The sequence below is a fragment of the Falco peregrinus genome, chromosome 1 (assembly GCF_023634155.1).
Source record: "Falco peregrinus isolate bFalPer1 chromosome 1, bFalPer1.pri, whole genome shotgun sequence".
NCBI classification, from domain to species: Eukaryota; Metazoa; Chordata; class Aves; order Falconiformes; family Falconidae; genus Falco; species Falco peregrinus.
The window spans coordinates 26,578,788-26,602,724 of NC_073721.1; the positions used below are offsets into that span (position 1 = coordinate 26,578,788).

The 23,937-nt window shown below is 36.3% G+C and overlaps 1 protein-coding gene across 3 annotated transcripts in view; it reads left to right on the top strand.

Annotated features, from left to right (window-relative positions):
• The window catches only part of MYOF (myoferlin), a 72,134-nt gene that overhangs the window by 12,092 nt on the left and 36,105 nt on the right, over positions 1–23,937 (top strand). For all 3 annotated transcript variants that reach the window (XR_008747292.1, XM_055804480.1, XM_055804486.1), the window contains exons 4-19: positions 5,771–5,879; positions 7,148–7,232; positions 9,382–9,542; positions 10,069–10,197; positions 11,660–11,722; positions 11,835–11,885; positions 13,471–13,501; positions 13,968–14,083; positions 15,306–15,432; positions 16,705–16,808; positions 17,726–17,794; positions 17,913–17,956; positions 18,382–18,464; positions 20,674–20,712; positions 23,231–23,355; positions 23,801–23,917. Coding sequence is in view for 2 of the 3 variants with exons in the window: in XM_055804480.1 (XP_055660455.1) it covers positions 5,771–5,879; positions 7,148–7,232; positions 9,382–9,542; positions 10,069–10,197; positions 11,660–11,722; positions 11,835–11,885; positions 13,471–13,501; positions 13,968–14,083; positions 15,306–15,432; positions 16,705–16,808; positions 17,726–17,794; positions 17,913–17,956; positions 18,382–18,464; positions 20,674–20,712; positions 23,231–23,355; positions 23,801–23,917 (1,453 nt within the window). In the remaining variant the exon portion in view is untranslated. The remainder of the gene's footprint in view (positions 1–5,770; positions 5,880–7,147; positions 7,233–9,381; positions 9,543–10,068; positions 10,198–11,659; positions 11,723–11,834; positions 11,886–13,470; positions 13,502–13,967; positions 14,084–15,305; positions 15,433–16,704; positions 16,809–17,725; positions 17,795–17,912; positions 17,957–18,381; positions 18,465–20,673; positions 20,713–23,230; positions 23,356–23,800; positions 23,918–23,937) is intronic.

The window sequence follows — 23,937 nt, forward strand, 5'->3', positions numbered from 1 at the left end:
GTAGGCTAGAAGCAGAACAGTGTTTCTCAACCCAGCTCACTCTCTCTGGCTGCTCACTCACAAAGCTCCTAGCTAATACACAGATACTCCATGCAGTGTTATTCCTGGCTAGTTCTGGACACCTCGTCCATTGCTGTGCCCAAGAACTGACTATGGAACCCATACTCCCCTCTAGAATAACACAGCAGAGGATGGCAATATAACCCATGATTTTGCTACAGCTCTTAAAAACTTCCATAGCTGGGCATCCAGCCTATTCTTATACTGATGCAGGAGGAGGAGCACAGTGGATGTTACTCTTTTTACTCTGTGCCAAAACATGTAACTCATTACTTTAGCATGTTTCCGTAATTCATGTCTGAAAAAGACAGTCATTGGAAAAGATTAATAAAGCAGACCACACTGACGTGTGCAGACAGACCATCGTAGGAATAAGCTAGAGAGGACTCATATGATCCATGCTTAGCTAGATTTTCCAGCATAACGATGTTTGAAAAGAGAACACATCTGTTTTCTATTATGTTTAATACTGTTAGAAAGATTTCAGACTCTCAACACAACTCTCTATGCAGTTTAAAAACAAACAAAAAAACCCTTAACTTTAGTTGTCCCTGTGAAGTTAAGAAAAAAAATGTGAACAGGAAGTTACAGTTGTGTCTAAATGAAGTCATTTTCATTCTGTTTGAAAGAGTGTTGGGAGTATGTGTTTCCCGATGTTCTTTGCATGGTTAGTAACCTAGCAACACAGGGGAAAAACAGATTGGGCACACCCATTTCTCAAGCCGAAAAATGCAGCCACAAATGTACAGTGCAGCAAATTATTTAATCGTGTTTAAGTATTTTCCATAGTTAGAGAATTACTAGATTGTTTGAGTCCTCCTACAGCTGTAGCCTTTTGTGTGGATTCTTTTCTGAGTCAGTGTGGCTGTGCGTAGTTGCTGACTTTCCTTGCGTACACTGTATACAAGATCCAGCCTGGTTAAGATTCAGGTTTCAGTTTTTCTGCCTTGTACAAAATAGGTTCCATGCTTTGGTTCTTTTTGAAGTTTGTTCATGCAAAGAAGAGTATCAAATAACTAAAGAAGATAAAAATAGTTGGTTCACTCAATAAAAATTTTAAAATACAGCATGAATAACAGAAGGCGGGTGTTGGGTCTTGTAACATAGAATCTATACTGGAACATACACCCTGAGAAAGAAAGGTTGGGTGTAGCAATTATAATTGCAGTGTGAGATCAAGTTTGCTAATGAGAATAACCAATATAAGCCTCTGTCAAAATAAACCCTTAAAAGTAAGTCAAAATAATTTAAATGCTTGACTCTCGGGAGATTACAATCACTGGGCTTCTAGTATAAGTATCATGTAAGCAACTGGAGGATGTCATATGCTAAAGAATTTAGTGTAACTTGCTACCTTCATACAGAGGAACGGAGGAGGAATAGTTGGTATTGTGAGTTAGTATTTCCTGATCCAGGCATGGGTGTGAAGTTTCACTTCTCGGTATTTGGGCAGTGAACAGGAAGTGCTAATGACAGCACTAACGGATTAATTTAATAGTTGGTCATCAGTAGTTGGTTGATTGATTTCACCCTAATAAACTAAGTATTTCCCTTTGACTGGGGGGGGGGGGGGAGAGAAGGGAAGTATCACAGACCTAATACTAGTAAGGTATATTTGTAGTGGTTTAAAATATGCTTCTAAATGTGGACTTTGCATTTATCTTTGGTGTCTTATTCAGTGGTAGACCAGAATGTTTAAACTGCTTGTGGCAGGACAGGTTTTTTGCTTTACTTCTGCGAAGCTGGCAAAGTTTGAGACCTGGCTGACTGGGCGCTCTACATAACAGGTCTTAGGGATGGCCAAAAGTGTACTTAAAGTAGAGTTAAGATACAATTCTCATGTGCTGTCTACTGACAAAGCAGCTAATGAACATCAGAGGATGTATTGAGCTATTCTGAAAGCAGAAACTATCCCACTTGATGGCATCAAGAGACCAGTGTGATCTGGAATTAAATGGGCAAATGTCTGCCTAGGCAAGAGGAAGAAAGCTGAAATAGCCCCAGCAAAGAGCAGTGTCCTTTGAGGATGAGTAGGTGACAGAAAGTCTTTTCAGCTGTGCTGGAAGGAAAGGACTTCTTATCACCTTGAAAGTCATGACATCAGAGGGAGATGGCATGCAATCCTGCATGAAGGTAAAAAGTCTTCAGAGTTCAGAGGAACACAGCAACTTCACAGTAGTTGTGCAGAGAACTGGGGGTCTAGTTACACATCAGAAGTGAGTACAGTAGCAGACCTTGCAGCAAAGCATTAAACAGCAATGAACCGTTAATGGATGTGGTGTCACAACAGCTGCTGCTATCTGACTTCCCTGGCTTGGTTTTACCTGACTTAGCCCAAAGATTAGGCTTTCTCTAGACCTGTACAAGTGACGAAGATGACTTTGAGGCATTCCTTGTTCCTTTAAAAATATTACTTCAGGTGTTGAGTAGCTGTATGACCAAAACTGGCCTGAACATGGTCCTGGGCAACCTGTTATAGCTGACTTTGGGCAAAGGGGTTGGACTAGATGATCTCAAGTGGTCTCTTCCAACCTCATCAGTTTGTGGTTCTGCTAAGGGAGAAATCAGACATCCCAAATCCACTGAACAGGAGCACTTTGGGGAAAGCAAAAGACTAACTGCCTAAAGTTTGGAATTTGGCTAAAGCTCAGAAGTAGGTTAAGATAGCGTATAGGCTGAACATTAGATTTCTCACTCTTGCTAGAGTGGAAAATGACTGAAGACTATTGTTGCTCAACCTGTTAAAGGAGAGGGAAACAAAGGACTTCAGAGCCAACTAGTAGCAATCGAGTAGTATATGTAACTGACTCCCCCTTCAGTCTTCTGAAGGTGATCAGAAATTTTAAAATTACTGTGTATTCAAATGTGTGTACCGTTATCATTTGCACAGGACAGATAAGGATGTAGAAATGGAAATTTATGCTGGAAAATTTCAAAAGCACTACTGTTGAACAGCTGCTCTTGAGTTAGTATCACCAGATAGGAGGGTGTGGTTGCTGAAAGTCATCCAGATGATTTGAGGCTGCATGACTTCTGAAGTTCTTTTTGGAGTTAATATAAGTCACTTCAGCTCATATCAAATCAAAATACCAAGTCTAGAAATTTTTCTATTAATGTACGTAGGAAAAGATCATCTTTGCCTTTCTCTTGAATCAGATTTTGTCTTACTGGTTTTGGGTAGTCTTGTTGGGGTTTTCCCTTTTGTGATACCTCAAACTGTGTATGTTTCTCTCTGTTATTCTCAAATGGGAAGGCATATGGTTGAAGGATTTGGGGAAAATAATAATATTTGGAATTTATTTTCTTGATTAATTTTGCACTGAAGGAAAAAGTGATGAGAAGTCAGTTTCTTTCAGTAATGTGTAAAAGAAATTCAAGCATTTGTTCCTTCCAACTGCAGGAACAGTTTTGCATTTGCTTATATTATACTTGCTTTCAAAGCTATTGATGTGTTAGAAGGCTATGTAATAAAGGGGGAAATGCATTAAGCTACCCAGTATTTTTCTCTTTAACTGCTTTGGGATTTGCAGCCATTATGGAATGAGCCTTTTCTGCTTTTCTTTGACTGTTGAATAATATCAGTGTCTGCATGACACCTGCTCTTTACATAGAAAGGTTTGGTCAAATATAGAGGGAAATGTTCTCTTCGTTGTGAAATGTCAGTTAGTTGACTTCTATATAACAGCGGGTTTTGGAGTGTTCAAGCCACAGGGGAAAAAATAAAGCCTTTTTCTGTTTGAGAGAGATCATCTGCTGTTGTTTCCTGAGCTAGGTAGACATTGTTGTTTAATGTCTATATTTTCTACATCAGGTCATAAGCAATATCAAATAATACTACAGTTGGAGGGATAAATGAGACCACTGCATGTATATGTGACGTTCCAAATCTACATTTGTTTTGTGGGTTGAATGCAATTTTGATTGCGTAACAGGAGAAATTGCTTCTTAAGCTCCCAAAAGTAGAGAAGTTCATGGAGTCAGCGTGTCAGCTAACATCCAGCTCTGTGCAACAGTTTGTAAAAAGTAAAAATGTACCTGGGATTAATCTAATGCTCATTGAAATAACTAGGTATATTTCCATAGATTTTTAAAGGACACTGGATCAAGACTACAGTTCTGAACCCAGGTGTCTGTTCAGTAAAGGGAGGAGAGGCAGGTGTTAGAGGTGGCATCAGTTTCAGTTGTGGTCATCTTAAAAGTTAGAACAGCTTCATGTATTTCCTCTGCAGCATGGCCTGATCTTAAACTGCTTTTCACATCTAGCCCATCCCCAGTGTGTAATGAATATAGGAGGCGTAGCTGGAATATTACTGTGCTTTGGCAATTTGGAGGGCAGTAGTGAAAGGTTTGAGTAGTGAGTCAAAACTTCTCAAAAACAAAACTGAGATTGGAGGCATGAGATGAACTGGAAAACCAGATTTGACTGAGGAGGTGACAGCACCAAAGTAATTCTCACAGGTCATTCACGCAGAAAGCGCACAGCTAAACAGAAGTTGCAGTGTGTAATACCTGAAATGTATATTTGCAGGAAATTAATGCTTTATACTTACCTATCATAGTGTACTTCACAAAAAGTAAATTATGTTCTCTTGACGTAGCACCTGAGAGCAGCTATAATAGTGCTCTTGCTTCATGTCAAAAAATGCCCTTGCATCCTTACCTTCTCCATGAAAAAGCACTGTAATCTATTCAAAGGGATCTCAGTTAAGGTGTCAGCGTACAAATCTTTTTCCACTTTGGCAGCAAAGCTAGTATTTTGTTTGTGAAACATGTTCTTTGTAATATTTACAGGGTGAAATTATCTTGGGGTTTTTACATTGGCAAAAATCTCAGTTATTCCAATAATCCACTTCAGTATAGGAGTAGGCTGTTATTACATGTATGGGAACAAAACACAGTACCAGGTATCATGAGACCAATGCCACAGTGTTAGAAACTCAGCCTAAAAGAAGTTTCTCAGGTTAAAAATGCATGCAATTTTCACTTTTTTTCACAAGGGTTGGCAGATGCAGTCCCAAAGTAGGCAGAAGTAGCTCAGGAAAGTCTACCACATTATGTCAGATCCCCTGGGCAGCTTCCTTTGGTAGGCCTCTCCAGCACCGTATCGAAACACTCTTGAGAATTTAGAGGCAAGGAGATGAATCTATTCCAAAGCGTAGAATAAGGGCAAGAAAAGTAATTTTGTGAAGCCTCTAGTAAACATGTTGATTGCATTTGTTCTGTTTCATTGTTTTCATTAGAGATGTGTATTTGTCTTTTTGTGTCTCTTTCTGTGTAGTACAAGAGCTGTCATATCTAGCTTTTACACATTACCTCTCATTTGAAGAGTTTGCAAAGCTATATAGGGAAAGAATTACATCCTTTACCAATGAGAATTCAGCGGCTGAAACAAGTGACATGTTGAGTTACACAGAAGATTATTTTCAGAAATACATGTAAAATTTATTTAAATTTAGGGGTTTAACATCTTTTAGGTTAAAGCTGTGTCTTCCATAAAGAATGCCAGCACATTTAAGTGCAGTGAAACTGAAAATACAAATTAACAGTACACAATCTTTAGATAACATTTGCAGTGACCTTTTTTAGTGTCTTGGGTTTTCAAGTCATGGCTGGAGTTATTTGGTTGACTGATAGACACAAGCGAGAAACAAAAGGGAACTTCAGTTTGATGTATACTTGCGTTCTAATAATGATTTTTACTTCATTTCAGATTAATTGGCAATGCATCTGTAGCACTTAAGGATCTTGTAGGTAACCAAAGCAGATCTTTTCCCTTCAAACTCATACCGCTGCTAAATGAGAGGGGACAAGAAACTGGAGTGAGTGGCTTTTATTTCCTTATTTTACTGTATTCATGATCAAAATGCTCCAGCAACAGGGATAATAGTGCAACAAAAATATTTTCAAGTTATTTTTACTTTGTAAATGTTGTAGCAAAAGCTCCAGACAGAGGAAATGTTACAACAAGGTACAGTTATGTCTATGCCATCTGAGTTTGTTTAATATCCTTTAAATTAGATACATTGTCTTCTGTGTGTGTGTTATATATTTCTATATATGTGCTATAAATATTGGCCACAGAGTATGTATGGAGGTTAGCCTGATGTTGAAAAAGAACATCTTCCTAAGTACCAGATGGAGGTCCCATGTGCACTGTTTTGCTGTTTTCTTTCTAATATCCACCTGTGTCATAGCACTAATTCTAGAAAGCACATAATTCAGAAGTTCACTGCCAGCTCCATTCAGAAAGTTACACAACAACTTGCTTAACTTTGTTTAGCATGTGTTTAGATTTAACAGAGTTGTTAACTTGTTATTAACTTAGTTGTTAATAAAGTAGTTTCTAGAACTGGGACCTTGCTGTATTTGTGCATCTAGCTGTTCAGGCACTTGATGTTGCATTCTAGTACACTTAACAAGGGGGCTTAAGGTCTCATCAGCTGTAGTTTAGTATCATGGTTAGCAGGTCATAGGGTTGGGCTTTTTGTGCTGATTCCTCATCTTAATGTTGCAGCTAGGAATAATGGTTTGTTAAATAATCCAAAACCACAGTCAAGCACAAAAAAAGGCAATTCTGTAATTAGAGTGGAAAACTACATCGTGTTTTTCTTCCAGAATGGAGGTATGAACAAGCAATTAGAAGAGCCAGACAGGAAATTTTACTTACGGTTCAGACTTACGTTGTTGATCAGATAGTGTTATTTCTCACTGCCTTTGTTCTTCTGTTTGCAAATTTAGGATGTCACCTAGTTTACCGTTAATGTAGAACTAAATTAATTAACATTTGTAGAACATCTTACATACATGTATTGTGAGAGATTTTTCTAAATATAAACACAGCAATTCCATTTGTTAGATACTATTTTAGAGCCTATTCCATTAGCTGCAAATTGTATAATCTTTATTGTTTGTATGTATATATAGCTTAATAAGTTTATTATTTTACTAATAGCTGAAATTTTATTATAAGCTGAGCTGTGACCATGAATAGTTAACTGTTCGTGTACAGTGTTAGCAGAACTTACTGTTTGAAATCAATTGTTGTGAATACTGTATGCTGTGTTAAAAAATGTGTATTTCTCTACAGGCAACAATTGATTTGGTAGTAGGATATGAGCCACCAGCTGGTCCTGCAAATCCAAATGATCCAGGAGGGACCAATACACAAGAAGGTACTTCAGTCTTTTCTTACATTATTGTGAAAAGATCATGGAGATATTTAACATAAGGCAAGAAAGCGATTCAGCAGCACTGTTCATCAGAAAAAAAAGTAACCAGAACCAGCATGTCATGATTGCCAGACAGTGAATTTAAAGAAATTAAGGATGATTCAGAACTACAGCTAGGAAGAAAATCGACGTTTTCTGACATTAAAATGTTTTTTGACATTATCTTCTCCAGTGGAATGAAGTAACAAAAGAATGATGTTGCTTAAAAGCTTTTCAAAACAGTTTATGTTTAGGAAAGAAAGGTTTTTGAATGCTTAAAGAAAGAGCAGTTATCTGCTGTAATGCTAGGGCTAACCAAAAAAGCAGGGAAGTCACTTTTTTTTGAAAAATATATTCTGTTACTTTTAATGTCAAGGAGATTTGTGAAAATATTTTCTCAAATCATTAAACTTTTTCCTGTCGAGTAAGTAAGTTTTGAAAGACACTTGTATCTTATATTAGACTTGCCCAAGAAATATTGTGATTAATAGGGAATGTCCCTTGTTATCTCTATATCGTATTAACTAGGCCTTTGCTGAGAGTGTTTTTGAGATTCTCCGGTTTTCCAGACTCTTAAAAGAACTGTGAAGTAGCAACAGGTTTTTGCGGTTGACAGGTGAATACCCTAACATCCAGACTCTATAACAGATGTTATGTGTTTGTGAAGAAATAAATCAGCTTGACCATTATCTGCTGATAGATAATAACATAAGAAGGAAAAAATTCAGATTAGGAGTCTTCTGGCATGAAATTTTAATTCCATTGACTTTTCAGAGAGGTGTTCTTGGGGAGTTGAAGGATAGGTAATATAAACACACAATCTCTCTGTTAAATTACTACATTTCAAAATAATTTTATAGAAATGTGGACTTGAAGGCTAAAAACACAAATGGACTTATTTGAGATTATTTTGATATCTTTTTTAAAATGTCCTTAAACTATTAGGTAATACAGGTAAAATAAAACATGGCAGATTTTTAGCTAGTGTCCAGCAACTGCATGAAATTTATTTCAGTGCAAATTATCAAACACACCATAGTTAATTATTGTAAATATCCATTTCCCATGAAATGAAATCGCCTCCCCAGCTGAGATTGCTACAGCTGACTTTCAGAAATTAAGTGCAAAGTCAGGGGGTGTGATCAGTCAGTTTAATGGATCCATCCAGGCAGATGGATTTTGAGAGCGTTTTGAAGGTGGGGTTTTCTGGTTATAAAAGACATGGTATGTCAGTCTCTTGTGGTTTTATATGTCTCTTACAAGGATCACTGAGGACTTCAGTATGCAAAGTGATCATCACTCTGTGTTGGCAAATGAATTCATAAAGATGAAAAACATTCTGTTAATGCTAACCATCAGAGACACAGTTTGTTCTTCCTGTAGATTTCACCATAGTCACTGTCCTTCAGTTAAGAAAAGAAGCTGGAAGCACAAGAGAGTGACACACTTTTGTGGTCTAGTTATTTACGGATCCTGTTTTGCAATACTGGAATTTGAGTGTATGATCCAGTATTGTAGTGTCATGTGGTTGTAGAGCAGTATTCCACAGAGGTATTGTGATTTCAGAACTGTCGAAAAGGCTTACTAAGAAACTTTAACTTAACTTATTCCACAGCTAAATGCTGTGGAAGAGAATTCAGAGTTTTATTTTGGATGGTAGACCCTGAATGCCTTTATCTTTTCAGGATTCTAAAGTAAAACCCAAGATTATGCTATAGCCTAGTCTTACTGCTGGGAAACAGCTTCAACTGGAATAAAATTAATCGCTTCTGATGTATTATGAATGAGTCTCTTGACAACTACAGCTGAACTGTACTTTGCTAAAACTTCCATCAGTTGTTCTAAAAAGTGTATTAGATACTCTGCATGCTGAAGAGGGACAGATCTACAGTTAGTTTGGTTAAGATACAAATTTGTTCTTAAGCAGGCTAAAATTACTAGCTTTCAAAAGGAGTCGGAAGCATGTGATTAGCAAAAAAATTGTTGAAACGAGATAATAATGAAATTCTAGTAGAACTCTTGGATATCAGACTGCTATTGCTGTTAACTTTAACATCAAGCTGTACTGTTTGTTTATAATTGCACCTTTTTGGTTTTTTTTTAACTCTCTGAGATGGAGAAGATGATGGAGGTTATGAGGATGGCTTGGATGGTCCAGTTGGTGGTATCACACCAACAGTTCCAAGTGACACAAAGGAAGCCCAGCTAGCTAAACGCATCACCAAAGGAAAGAAAACACGGAGAATCCTTTCTAACAAACCACAAGATTTCCAGGTAATAGATTTATTAAATGTTCCATATTCCCTTTTTCTGCCTGGGGGGGACATTGTTTCTTTCACATAGCCTGAGCATGATTTAATGTCAGATTGTGCAAATCTAATGCACTGTAGAGACAATTAGTGTCTTCATTTGAAAGTCTGTATTTCAACTGTTCTTCCAATTTGCCTTTTAGAGATGTTCAATTTTGTACAGTTATCACTGTATATCTAGATGAACCTTATTTATTTTATAGTTGTATAGATTTCAAAGTACAATAGCAGCTTTAAAAATATGTAGTAAAAGCAAGTAAAAAAAAATTCTACTGAAATAATTATCCCCAACTTGTCTTGTAAAATTCAAGTGTAAAATTATACTCACTCTCATAATTAACTCTGAAAAGTCTCTCCGGTCTATATCTGCCAGGTAGTTGAGCTGTTGGCTAACTTTTTTGATGGTATGGTAAGAAATTGTTGCCACCAGGATGATGTATAATATAGGGAATGAATTAATACAAATAATTGAATTTATTTTTTTTCCTCAGATTCGTGTTAGAGTAATTGAAGGTCGTCAGTTGCCTGGAAATAACATAAAACCAGTAGTCAAAGTTCATGTTTGTGGTCAGACACACCGAACAAGAATCAAAAGAGGAAACAACCCATATTTTGATGAAGTGAGTGGCTAAGAACACTGTAGCTGAAATGTTGGTATTATCAAACGTAGAAAAATAGTTACTACAGCTTTCACTATGATCAGTGAATAAGAATTTGCTAAAATTTAAGGGTGTTTATGGCTAACTATGCATTTTGCAGTTCCCAGTCTCTTCCTTTATGTATTCACGTCACTGAACACATCTCCATCACTGGCAGTCTTAGCAGATAAAGCTATCTAGAAGGAAGTCAAACTTCAGCTGAGACATGTGGAATATGTTCTTTTCATGTGACATAATAATTACTTTCAATAGTTGTATGCAGGTTATAAAATCACATCGAAATTAATTAGGAATTGTTGTAAACCTTTATGGAGCATGCAGATGAGCTTTCAGTGCAGTGTTTTGTGTCAGTGACTGCCACACAGAATCTGGAGAGTCATTGCCTTGCTACACGTCATTTGTAAAAGCACAACTAGATTTCTTTATCCAGACAGGGATAGGTACATCAAACACTTAAATACTGGAGAGAATTTAAAGCTGTGTAAGGGACACAAGAATGATCCCATGTCTGGAAGACTGAAGTTGCAAAGTTTAAGCTTTAATAGAGTGCTGAGGGATAAGTCTCGTTATCTGGACATGTGTGGAAATTTCAAAAGATTCTGGAACAGAGTGGCAAGCATATTTAACACATGCGGGCAAAACCAAGGAAGTTACAAAACTTTGAGACTTGAACTAAGCTGTAGGTAGCGGTCAAGATTTATGAAGCAGTGGTGAAATACAGGGAAGGGAGAAAGCCAGTTGCACCTTGTATTGAATCAATTCCTAGGCAGCCTCAATATCCACACTAGGCTAAAAGTGGATAGGAGGGACCATGTGTATGTACCCTTCCCTTTTGTGGGATAAAGTACTGACTGGATTATAGGTGGGCTCAAAAACCAAACTTAATAAGGCATATACTATTAATTGTTTGACAGCATGAAGAAAAATATATCGTTTATTAGTTTATTTGTACTATCAGATTTATTCCTGTGGCCTTGACTTTGAAAGATGCAAATCATTACAATCGCTATGACCACTAGCCCTAAACAAGACCTTTTTGACAACAACAGAGGTGGCTAGACCAGGATTGAATGTCCTGGAAAATTAACAACCTTTGTAATTCCCAAAGTTGTTCCCCTGAGGAGAATGTGAAGTGCAGAGTGAAGAGCGAGGGCAGTGCTTAAGGTCTGGAGCATGGCTGTGCCTACTGTATTCATTCAAATGGAAGTTGTGACTGTCTATTTTGTACTAAGTTTATTTACTAAATTTAGGCGTTTTGTTTTGCACTGAATTATCATAGAATGTGTGCAGCAAGGAGGCAGGGTAAAAGTACTGTAGCAGGCATGCCTCACAGGCCTCTTAAAATAATGTTTTTGCATTCTGTTCAGATAATTATGTGTTTGTCATTTTGAGATAGGTTTTTTGTTTGTTTTTACCCTAACAGATATTTTTCTACAATGTCCACATGACTCCTTTGCAGTTGCTTGATGAAACAGTTAGCATTCGGGTAAGAAAAATTGCTGCATGTCCAAAAGGCTGCTGGGTGCATATAGCCTTGTTTGTCCATTTCACTGTGATGTTCAGGAACATTCCTGTTTCAAGCTTGTCTGTCTTCTTAGGTATATGATTCTTACTCTCTACGGGCAGACTGTCTAATGGGAGAATTTAAGGTGGGTATGAAACAATTTCCATATCTTGACTAAATTAAATAAAATGAGAGAATTTTTTTAAACACTTGTTTCAAATGTTTAATTTAAACTACTTTAGCGTGGGGCCAGAGAATGACCTGATGATGTCTTGCTTCTCATGCTAGAGACCATTTGCTCAAAGCACTACTAAACAGTTTTCTTATCTCAGTAGAAGATTATTGTTAAAGAAAATTAGTATGTTTTATATACCAGGTTCTCTAACTCGCATCTAAGAGAAAAACAATATTTACCAAAAAGTAATTTTTTTCCTTAAAAGCTGAGGTGAATATTTGGTATGAGGTAGGGTTTGAAGAGACAATTTTAGTAGGTAGCTAATAGGTAGAGTAGTGATATGTTTGGCAGCATAAAGATACACATTCTCAAGTGATGTGGAAAGGTGTTCCTTTGGTCAGAAGTTTGTTAAATAAAGAGATGGTTGGAAGAGTCTCTTAGTTAAAGTAATTTCTGTGGTTTTCATGATATTAATGAGATTGTCTGTATTTGTAATGGTCAGTATTGGGAGGTGGGCATCTGCCTGCTGAAGGTGCTGCTGAAGCAATACAGAGAAAGAATTCACATGACAATTGTAATGGCTACTGGGATCCTCTGTTACAACGCTTACAATATCAGTGTTGGCTGTATTTTCTGTGTGCTTACTTTGTACTGCACAAATTCAGTAGATCTCTGGACCAGCTTTTCACAAAAATATGCAAGTATGGAAGAGTGCTCTAAATGAAGCAGTTTCAGCCACAAAGCTGGTTTCTTTTGCTTCTGGCTGCTTATTATCTGTGTAAATTCTAGTGATTCAGACAGTGGTATATTGCTTTGTGGAGGATTGATCATTCACTAAGCAGGTGACAGCATGTTGTTCAGCTGCTTTCTGTTCCTACAGGCACACATTCCAGAGGAAAACCCCAAGGGTAATTCTCTCTAGAAAGTCACCCTCTCAGACTTTACCTGCCACGAATACTAGCCCAAATTGCAATGTGCAAACATACTTACCTTCCTGAACATGTTTGAAATCAATGAAAACAATGAATACAGTTGTGGTATATGTGCAATCTTGTCCAGATTTGACAGTGAAGGGAAAAAATGTTCCATCATCTTCGTAAAAGGAAATTATTCATTAAAAAAATAAGCTTCATTTCTGGAACTGGAGGATGAGATGTTGAGCAGGAAGTAGAAACAAGAGTTCTGAAAAGCCTGTCTGAACATTAAATAGTGGGGGAAACAGGGAATTCAAGAGGCAGTAAGCTAACCCCATCTTCTGTCTCTGGTAAATGAAAAAGCTGGGGATCTGAGGAAACAAGAAAGTAACTACAGCTGTTAGTTCTGCTACATCTTTTCTTGCATTTTCCTCTTGGTTGCTGTATGCGTTCAAAACTACTCACTTTTCAATGTAAGGCATTTTTTATTTCTCCTCCCAAGAATATCCTATGTAAACTTTCTTTTGTTTGTGACAAGAGGGCAATGTAGTAGTACTCATGAAAAACTTGAGGGGAGTTTCCCTAGCATTTTTCTGTTTTGGTATTTTTTTCGGAAATAATACTTTTGGTCTTTATTTCAGATTGACATTGGCTATGTTTATGATGAGCCTGGTAAGTACCAGTTACTTCAGAGCTTCTGTACTGACTTGAAACTTGCAAGTTCAAACATTTCATTAAATTTTTAAAGTAAAAGAGGAAATTTAATGGAAAGTTATTTGAGATTGCTGCTTTAAGTATTAAATTAAAAAAAAAAATCCACCAATATATAACTCCTTTCAGTGGTTCTAGGATGAAGTACAAGCACCTAAAATTTGGATGTTAATTTTGGTATCAAAGACCTAACATAAAAAATAATGCAGAAAACGCCTGTTAATTATGTCCTTGAATTAGTATGCCACAACATTTTAACACCACTACATTTCTTGTTTTGAATGGCACTATTGAGACCTGTCTAGGACAGAATTTAAAATAATTAGGTTTAGGATAAAGCATACTTTTGGAACTGTTGACTTCTATTTTATTATTTCTACCATTTGGTAATGGATATTGTTGGGTGTGGGTGGTGGTGTTTCTTTAGGCCATGCAGTCATGAGAAAATGGCTTTTGCTGAGTGATCCTGAAGATACGAATTCAGGAGCTAAAGGGTATATGAAAGTCAGCATGTTTGTCCTGGGAACTGGAGATGAACCACCAGTAAGTTTCATTTAAATGTTTTTCTTCCCTTCTCCACCCCACAGATATTTGTGCATGTGCCCCCAACGTTTTTTTGAACGCTGTATAATTCTCTGTGTGCAGTATTTAAAAGTAAGACAAGGTTTACAAGTTGTTTCAAGGACATCCAGTATTAAGTGGCTAACTCAAAGCTTGTATTTTTATCCTGTCCAATAAAGCAATCCCTGGACAAGCTCTGGTTTTGTTGATCTACCATTTGTAGATGTTTCTTCACAGCCTGGAAGAAGTAGAGATGTGTTAGCCTGGTGTTGCATTCAAGTTAATATGTAATTCTCCTTAGCATAGCTAATGAGGCTGAGCAACGTATTGATACCAGTTCCAGGACTAAGTCAGGAATGTCTCCGCTGCTACGTAATGTAGACAAGCCCACAGAGAAACCTAAGTACCAGAAAGCTTCAAATATTTGCCAGGTGAAAATCAGACCCATCAGTAATGACAAGTTTAGGCACAAGTAATTTGATGCATATGAAAGCAGTAGGCAGTTTTAACAATCCAGTCGTTAACTGCCTGCTGTTCTACTAAGGCAGGAACAGGCCCTTTTCTCTGTGATATTTTCCTTACTTGACCATTGTCTGTAGTTTAAGTTCTGCTGTTCTTCCTGCCTGAGATTTTTGCATACTGCTGCTCCTTAGTTAAATGTAACATGGTCCCCAGAACCACAGATCTCCTTGTTCCAGGTTAACTCTGCCATTCTGCTATCCTCATGACTCTTGAAATCACAAGCATATGTCTAGTTATTTGTGGTGAAATCTTTTATGTCGTCCTTTATTTTGAAAGGAGGAAGCAGTAAGTTCTGGTAAATTATATCAGAGTTGTACACATTTCCTAATTGCAGTGAGATGTCTTACTTCAATATTCATCTTGAGATGAGTATGAAAATTGCATGAAGTATGGCATTGTACGAGTGCCAAAATCGTCATCAGATGATGGTGATTTTAGAAGTGTGATTATAATCAGATCCTGCAATTAAGTGCTTCAGAGATAAAAATTAAGTAAAATAATTTAGGTAGAATTAATTTTTGTGGTTTGATAACTTGATAAAATCTCATTCTTTTTAATGAAACTGACAAGTCTTCTGCCTGAAGAGTGTTGTGGGCACTGGTTTAACTTATCACCTTAATTCTGTACATTGCTTTGCCTTTCTTATATACCAGATACTATGTACCACTGTATCTCCCAACAGGTTGAAAAAAGGGAAAGAGATAATGAAAGTGATGATGTGGAGAGCAATCTGTTATTACCTGCTGGAATTGCACTTCGATGGGTCACTTTCCTTCTCAAAATCTACAGAGCTGAGGACATTCCACAAAGTATGTTGCTTGTTACTGCTTGCTCATTGGTGTCTTTGATTACCATCAGAAATATTTGTGTTAGCTGTTCAGAAACATTCCTAGAAGGTAAAACATCTTGAGTGTTTTACATTGTTACCTGAGCCAATAATTCTGTAATGGCTCTCATAGCCCATTTCAAGTCTTTTGGTAATGCTCAGTAAGTCTACTTAATTCATGTAATGGATAATTTAATGTTACCCATTAGATTAGTAATGTTTATTTGTTGCTGAGTGGGCCACATGGCTTCTGGTAGTGGGAAAGAGTCATCTTCGTTAGCCGTTCTGCAATTGCAGAAGTTACATGCAAGTAACAACATTCAGGTACAACTGATCTGCAGATAAACTGGATGTTCTGAGCAGGTCTAGCTCAACTGTACAGTGCATGTGTCAGCTTCCTGTTGGATCCCAATCCCTGCCCGCTTTCGAGAGGTTATTGGGCAGCTGGTTCCCTGCAGCCCTCTTTTCCAGGGCCATTTAGATCCTGGTAGATAAGTAGTACAGCCTGATGGCCTGCTGCACCTTCCTCTTCCCATCAATCCTTCATAGGTGCTTATAGCTGCAGCTGTTTTGCAATGGGGGAAAGGCCACCAGACTGCTATCAGTCAGCTGCTGCTGTGGTGGCCAAGGCAATCTGTATTGCCACCAGCCTGCTCCTGAGTGGCCACAGGAAATTAGTAACTAGAACCAGAAAGCTGCTTGCAGTTTGTGGGCTTTAAGCTGAGCACCATAAGCTTAAATAAACAGCCTTGGAGGGCAGGGGAGCTTGTAAGCAGTTTGACCTTAATTTGTTTAGTGAGATACTACTTTTGTCAACTCTATATTGCTAAGTCAAAGACTTTTTCTCTCAGTATATGGCATATGTGTTTTCTGATAGAATATAGCTGGCTTTTTATCCCTTCTTAGTGCAATTTCTCACCTGTATCTGTGACAACAAATGACAGTGTCTACAGGTATATGCATAACTTTTTTCAAATACAACTGTGTCTCTAAATTCAGAAGCAAATCAGCACTCCTTGTGATATTTCAAAAATTTGTATTCTTGAAATTGCTCCTGAGCCTAAATTCTCCATTTTTACCAGCAACTGTTCAGAATTTTGCTTCTCAGATTAGACTTCACTGTACCTAGATCTGTAAGCTGGTTGATTTTGATGGGATTGCTGTGGGCAATTTATTATTTTGGCTGAATAAATACAATAAAATGAAATAATAATGAAAAGCATAAACCTGAATTTCTTCTTTGACCCCTCTCCAGTGGACGATGCTTTTGCACAGACTGTCAAGGAAATATTTGGAGGAGAAGCAGACAAGAAAAACCTGGTAGATCCATTTGTAGAAGTTTCTTTTGCTGGCAAAAAGGTAATTTAGTAACTATTTAAATCTTTGCATTCCAGTTGTAGTCCTGAGAACAGATTTCATACGCCAATGTAAATTTTTAAGTTTACAGAAATTATGGAATCAAAAAAGGATTAGCCCTAAAGTTCACTGCATAAAATAAGGATACACTACAAGGTACAGTAGAATGGGTATAAAGCTGATGACTAATAAAAGGAATGTATGACTAATGCTAGGAACTGATGCATGCCAGATTGCTTGCCTGCAGGTTCTTCCTGAGTGCTTTTTGTAACTGATGGTACAGATCTTTCTGGACAGGTTAACAGCATTTGTACATTTTATTACTAATGTGTTCCTTAGAATACCAAATTTGAGCTGAAGCACAGTTGCACAACCTATATTCATTGCTAGCCAATTTATTTATTTTTTTTGTAAGAAGAAAAATATCAGTCCTTTTACGATGTTATATAGTCAGGTTGTCACACCCAGTACTATAGAGGATTTTCAGTAGACGTGACTAGCAAACAATATAGAATATATTCTTCATCTACTCTGACATCTGCATAAAGCAAGCTGGAATCAAGTCATTTCTTCATATCAATTCCCTGCTGTGATAAGATATCAGTACAAGTGTGAAAGCACATTAAATTGTAGCTAGTGGAAATAACAAGTAGGGTAACTGCAGTCGCAGGTTTAAACACGGTTTCAAAATTTTTTTTTCTCTCCAGTAGTCATTAATGCTGCATATGCAGATCAGTTTAGCAGTATTTACCAACTGAAAACTAATGGCTCATTGCAGCATAAACTACTCTGGATTCATCATTAACTACTACCCCTCATCTTACCAAACAGTATGATTCATCCTAAATCACAGCTAGTATATGGGGTTTTTTGTCTGTTTTATCTTTGATGTGCTCTATAGTTGATTTCATTTTTTGCAGGTTTGCACAAATATAATTGAGAAAAATGCTAATCCAGAGTGGAATCAAATTATTTATCTTCAAATCAAGGTCAGATTTCTTTTGTCTTGTTTCTGTAGAAAACAGCCATCCTTTTGGAACACAGAGCATTAACATAACAGAGGTGAAGTAAGTAATGGATTATTTAATTGCTTTGCTTTTTTTTCAGTTTCCCTCGATGTGTGAGAAAATAAAACTTGCAGTTGTTGACTGGTGAGTTATGAATTTTAATTAAAGTTCTAGAAAAGGTAAATTTATATTAAGTGAAGAAAAGTTTGGTTCTATAGATGTCAGGTATTTTTACAGTCCATGAGAGTATTTAAGCGAGTGTTTAAGTATCTATCTTTATGGTCTCTTTACAAGAGACTTGATCAGTGAAACATGGGAGTATTGTTAATTTTGTGGGGTCAACACTATCATTATTTAGGTGATAGTGTAAAAGTCAGGTGACTTCTTCATGACACAGCCCACTCTTGTAACTAGCCATTACCATCTGTGTCAGTAATATTAAAGCATTCCAGGTGATAGAAAATGTGTGTATACAGTCCTGGAGTGCATTTAGTCACTGATAGCTTGCTTCTGTGTAGGATGACCAGCATTATATTTAAATAAAATCTTTCTTTTTATTCTTTTTGTAGGGATCGTCTTACAAAAAATGATGTAGTAGGAACAACATATTTAAGTCTCTCAAAAATTGCTTCTTCTGGAGGAGAAGTTGAAGGTAATTGATTGAGCAGTATGTAACTTACTGTCTTCTCTTGTGCTATGAGTAATAGCAAAGATCAGTGTTCTGAGAAAGTGTATTTTCCTATAGTTCCTCAATTCTGTAGCAAGAAGATTATCTGTTTCTGGAGCTTTCCAAACAATGCTCCTAGAAAGCATATTGTGGGACTTTTTGAAGTAACGTATTAAAATTCTAGTGTTTAAATGACATCATCATGGAAATTGCAGCATCTAATTCAAAATACAGTGTCCTGTTATATATACAAAGTTAATGAATTACTTTAAATTTGTGAGTGCTTTCCCAAATTCAGGAAACTATGTGATAGCACAATCTATCATAAGTAAGACATGCAAACTTACCCAGAGTCACTGTTTCAGAATCTTGGGCAGTAACAGACAAGACTTCTTTTGTCACCTTATGTGTGTCTGTTCTTACTCTGGGAAGAGAACCTAAAGCTGGGGAATGTGCCTGATCAGTTATCCTACAGAGCTACCTAGAACCACCTGCTCATCTCCTCTACACTACTAGGCTGCTTTCAGACGCTGGGAAATGTGGATCAGCCTCTGCTCTGATCAGTAGCTTACTGGAAATGGGCACTGCATCTCATTGCACAAGTACTCCAAAGTACTACTTAGTAACCCTTGTTTTGGCATCTTCAGTGAATTAAGGTTTGAATTGCAGCGCTATGATCACAGACGATGCTTCAATCAGTATAGGTGACTGGATATGTAATTTCATAAAAACTAAAACAAAACAACTATTAACGGCAAGAAAACAGATTTAGTTATGCAGGATATGAAGTTCCTAACATGTTGTCCCCAGTGGAAAATACCTTTATAATAAACCTCTTCTTTACGGTATTATATAAAACATTTTTTGTGTCAAGATTTTGGGAAAAGTTTTTAAAAAATCTGTTACCTTTATGTTCTAATATAATACTATGATTGTTGATTATTTCTTTGTGATCTTTATCTATAATCTCCTCCTTTTTTATATCAAGATCTTTCATACAGTTCAGCCAGCTCCATGACAAGGTTTCTGTGTTAATTTGCCAGAAAAAAAGTTTTCTTTTTAATGAACATAGTATGGCATATTAGTTCTCCATACAGAATTGTAAAGTTCATGGCTGAATAGGTTTAACATTTATTCACTTGGCTATCTATGATAGGTTGAAGGACGCTGGCTCAAAACCATTCCCACTGTTGCCCCAATAAGAGTCTAAATTACTATTTTTTCTGTTGTGTTTATGAAATCTATGTTATATGTACTCGACTGAGACAGGCCAGTTTGTCCTTGGTTGCTATGTCAGGAGTTTAAAAACAAAATTAGTGGCTTAAATCCTGTAGTGACTTGAGGCAATTATTTATCTTATTGGGTGGAACAGTATTTTCAGTCACATAACTTCAAAGTTACAACCCAGTCCTCTTAGAAGTACAGGTGTTGAAGTAAGACCTTGTGCAAACATTCTTTTTCATACCCCACACACAACCAGGCGAGTTGCCAGGAGGCAAAAGAAAGGGTTACAGAAAAAGGCAATGGGAAATCAAAGACAGAAGGGCTGGGCTGTTGGGGAAAATTCAGCTCTGGAGATCACTTGTACTACCCACTTAAGTGTGTAACTTGAACTGCTGCTGAGTCACAGCTCATTTATACTTCAAACCCAGGCACCTAGTAACTGAGAAAATCTTATTTGGATAGTCTCTCTACAAAGGTACTGGCATGGGAATAGCCATTTCCATGTAAAATCACAGATTACCTTCCCTTGAGGTCAATGCCTTGCCTGAAGCCTCTTCTGGCTTCTGAAGGATTGGGGAAACTGAACTAGTCTATGGGCTTCATTTACTGAAGATATTCTAATGGGCCCAGACATGTAGTGGTTTTCTTGAATGCTTTTAGGATTTTAATAGCGTTTTAATTTTTTTATTATTATTTGGGGGGGAGGGGGGAGAGGAGGAGAATTATACAAAGTTGAAACAGAAGCATCAAAACAACATACTTTGTCAGCTACGTGGTTTGGGTTTTCTCCTTTGGAATTTGTACAAGAGTACCGTCATATTTTAATCAGGAAGGAAAATTCTAGCCCACATGAACTTGATTTTTTCTCAGGCCCTAAACTTTATTTTAAAAGCGGATTGCTTTGTGATGTATTTGTTTTTAAAATGCCATTGTCACTTGTCATGTAACTTCTTCTCTTTTCATAATATAGAATTTTCATCTTCGGGAACAGGGGCTTCGTCATATGAAGGTTTATATCTTTGTCTCTTACTGATTTTTCTTTCCATTGCCCAAACTGAGAAGTATTGCCTAAGAAAACTCATCATGATAAAAAATATTTTTAAAGATTTACTTGTCTAAAAGAATTCATCGTTATTATTAAAGAGTATCAAAACATAACTAACTTTAAAAATCAGTTTTGGCACTGGAACTGGTTCGAAAATATTTCTGTTCGGCTGGTGCTTCAGGCTGTTTTAGAGTTGAGCAGGCAGTTGCTTCAGTTCTAGTCTAAACTTAGTCTAACAATGGCTTGCAATTTTTAACTTAGCTATGAGTTTGCAACTATATTTGTATATATATTGCAACTATATATTTGCAGCTGCGGAGCCCTGCAGAAGTAAATAACTGCCTGAAATAATGAATGGCGCTTATGCTTAGCTAGCTGTATAAATAAAATCTGAAAAATGAAATCTGATTCTGTTGAAACCTGAAGAGATGGCTTTTTACAGAACTGTCTAGCCTGACATCCAGTTTTGAAATACTTTGTGGTAAATATTTATAGTGAGAAGTAAATACAACTGGAGTGATGTTGAGAAGTAACAAACATTCATTCATACAAATACTTCATTTACAGTCTTTCTTTCTTAACAAAGTAATAAGTTAAAAGGCTGAAATAACTTTTTAATGGCTTTCTGCAATATGTGACTATCAGCCTTTTAAATGTAAACAGCTTAATTTTAAATGTAAAGAAATACAAAATATAGTCTCTTTATTCTGGGTTAAGGAGATTTTTTTGTGTAGTTTTGTATTTCAATTTATATTCTGTTTAATTTTTTAGCATCAGTAAGTAGTGAATGTATTCATTCAACACAGATCAGTACCTTAAATCTAGTCCTAATGAGATCTGATACGAGCAGTTCAGTGCTGGAGTTTTTAAAAAATTGGGTGGTATTCCAACAAGAGTCTTGAGTTCTTTTTCATTCAAATTCTGATCTGTTTCTGATACAGATGGAAGGATGCGAAAGTATCCAAATGCAAAATAGAGAACTGCAAATCTTTATTTTGTATTTTGCAGATTTTATATGATTTTGTGCTGACAGAAAATTACATCAGGACATCATATTCATTTTTATTATTCATGTCACTCAGTAATCACAGTGCCAAAGTGATACAAGGTGTATTAATTTTCACTTTGTTATCTCAGCCATACTTTCTGGTGATAAATGCATCCTTCTTTGTGCTGCAGACCACTCTAACTGGTATATGTTGCAAGGTTTAGAAGCCCAGTTCAGTTTTTTATACCAGGATCATTTGTTCACAGACAAAAGCTAGGATTCAAGATGGAAAGGAATACAGAATCTCTCCTGTTCGCTCAAAACTATGGAGTATTCTTCTGCATGTGCTGCTTACCTTGTTCTAATTCTCTTTGCACTACTCATCAAATTTATTAATCAATAGCCTTGGTATATATTTGATTGTTACTGAAGGAAGAATCAACTCCCTTAAGGATAGAATTTAATTTTTTTTAGAGTTTTTTATAATCTCATTCATCTAATAAAATTGCAAGGCACAAATGCAAACCCAAAAGGTAACAGTAGTAATACAACTAAGGCTTCCCTGTATTTATTTTTCTGCTAAAAAACAGAACACTGTTCAAAAATACAAAGTTATGACAGTAGGGATTAGCAATAGAAATACTTTTCAAGTTCTTAGATATCTTAAGTATCTGAAAATAAACAATAGCTTTAGTGTGCAGTTTCCTAGCTTAGCTATTAAAACTGACAAAAATGTCTAAATCCTTACTAAATTTTTTTATAGCCAGATTAAGACATTGGGAAAATTTTAATTTGTTAGTCATGGAATAAGAGTAGTATACAAATCAGGGTTTACTGTCACTGGTATTAACTGAGTTTGCAGCCTTATGGTCTTTTTTGAATTTTAGCTTACTGAAAAGGGAGTTTGTGAGAAACAGTGCACTGCAGCAGTTACAGTTAGAGTTACAGTAGTTTGTGTTTACCTTGAAGTATAGGCACAGAAAAATTACACTAAACATTGGAACAGTAGGTTTAACTGTTCTGCTGTAAGCAGTAAGGGTTTTTTCCGCTATGGTGTGCATCTTTTTTGTAGCTGTTTAGCTAGAACAAGCCTGTGCATTTAAGTGATTGCAAACGTTGCTTTTACTCCGTTTATTTCTAGAAAATATGTTTTCTGTTAAGATAAGAGCGTATTACTTCTTCACAGAAATAAAAACCTGGTATTTCGAGTGAGGCAGAAGTTCTGTTTATTTTGTGAGTTTTTTACTGCAATGTAGTATCTAGTAAGTATTGTACAATGAAGGAAGAGGTTAGGAACAAGTACAGTCACTGATATAATATATAATTACTTAACATTCATATAGTATATCCAGAGAATAAAGTGTTCTTACTTTACTAATAACTAATACCTAACTAATATCTAACATTTGTTCTACTGGCTTAATAGTAATTTTATTTGCTTTTCTGGCTCTGAATGATAATTAACAAAGAGATAATGGTAATGTTTTCTGTTAGTAAACACTGGAGAAACTGAAGTTGGCTTTTTACCAACATTTGGGCCTTGTTACCTAAACTTTTATGGAAGTCCAAGAGAATATACTGGATTCCCAGACCCATATGATGAATTGAACTTTGGAAAGGTCAGTTTCTTTGTTCATTGTTTTTAATCAATGAATGAATTTGTTTTAATGGTGGGGGGTTTGTTTCACATTACACTCTCTTTGGTGTGTTTTTTTTTAATAATATTTTATATTTATGATTAATAAGGAAGTGTGATAGTATTTTCCATTCTTAACTGTTTTTGTTTTAAATGTCTTTTTGAAGGAGCAGCAGTGTTTTCAGTGATTTTCACTATCTGCATGTATTTTTATTTCTTATTTCCTTGTTTTTCTAAACATGTATTTTTCACTTCTATAATTAATTAAAGACAACTGCTTTATTTCATTTGTTCAAATATGTACATCCATGCCTTGCAGAAGTTTTGAGAACACTTCAGTGAAGCCAGGTTCATGTACAGCTAAAGATAGAGTGTACTGCTTTAGGAGAAATACATAAAATTGGATTCATTGTATAATTATGTTACAGGGAGAAGGAGTTGCTTATAGAGGGAGAATTCTGGTTGAACTATCTACAATACTTGAAAGCAAACCTGTTAATAAAAAGTTAGAGATGATTCCTAACGATGACTTACTGGTTGTTGAGGTAAATCCTTGTTTTATTGT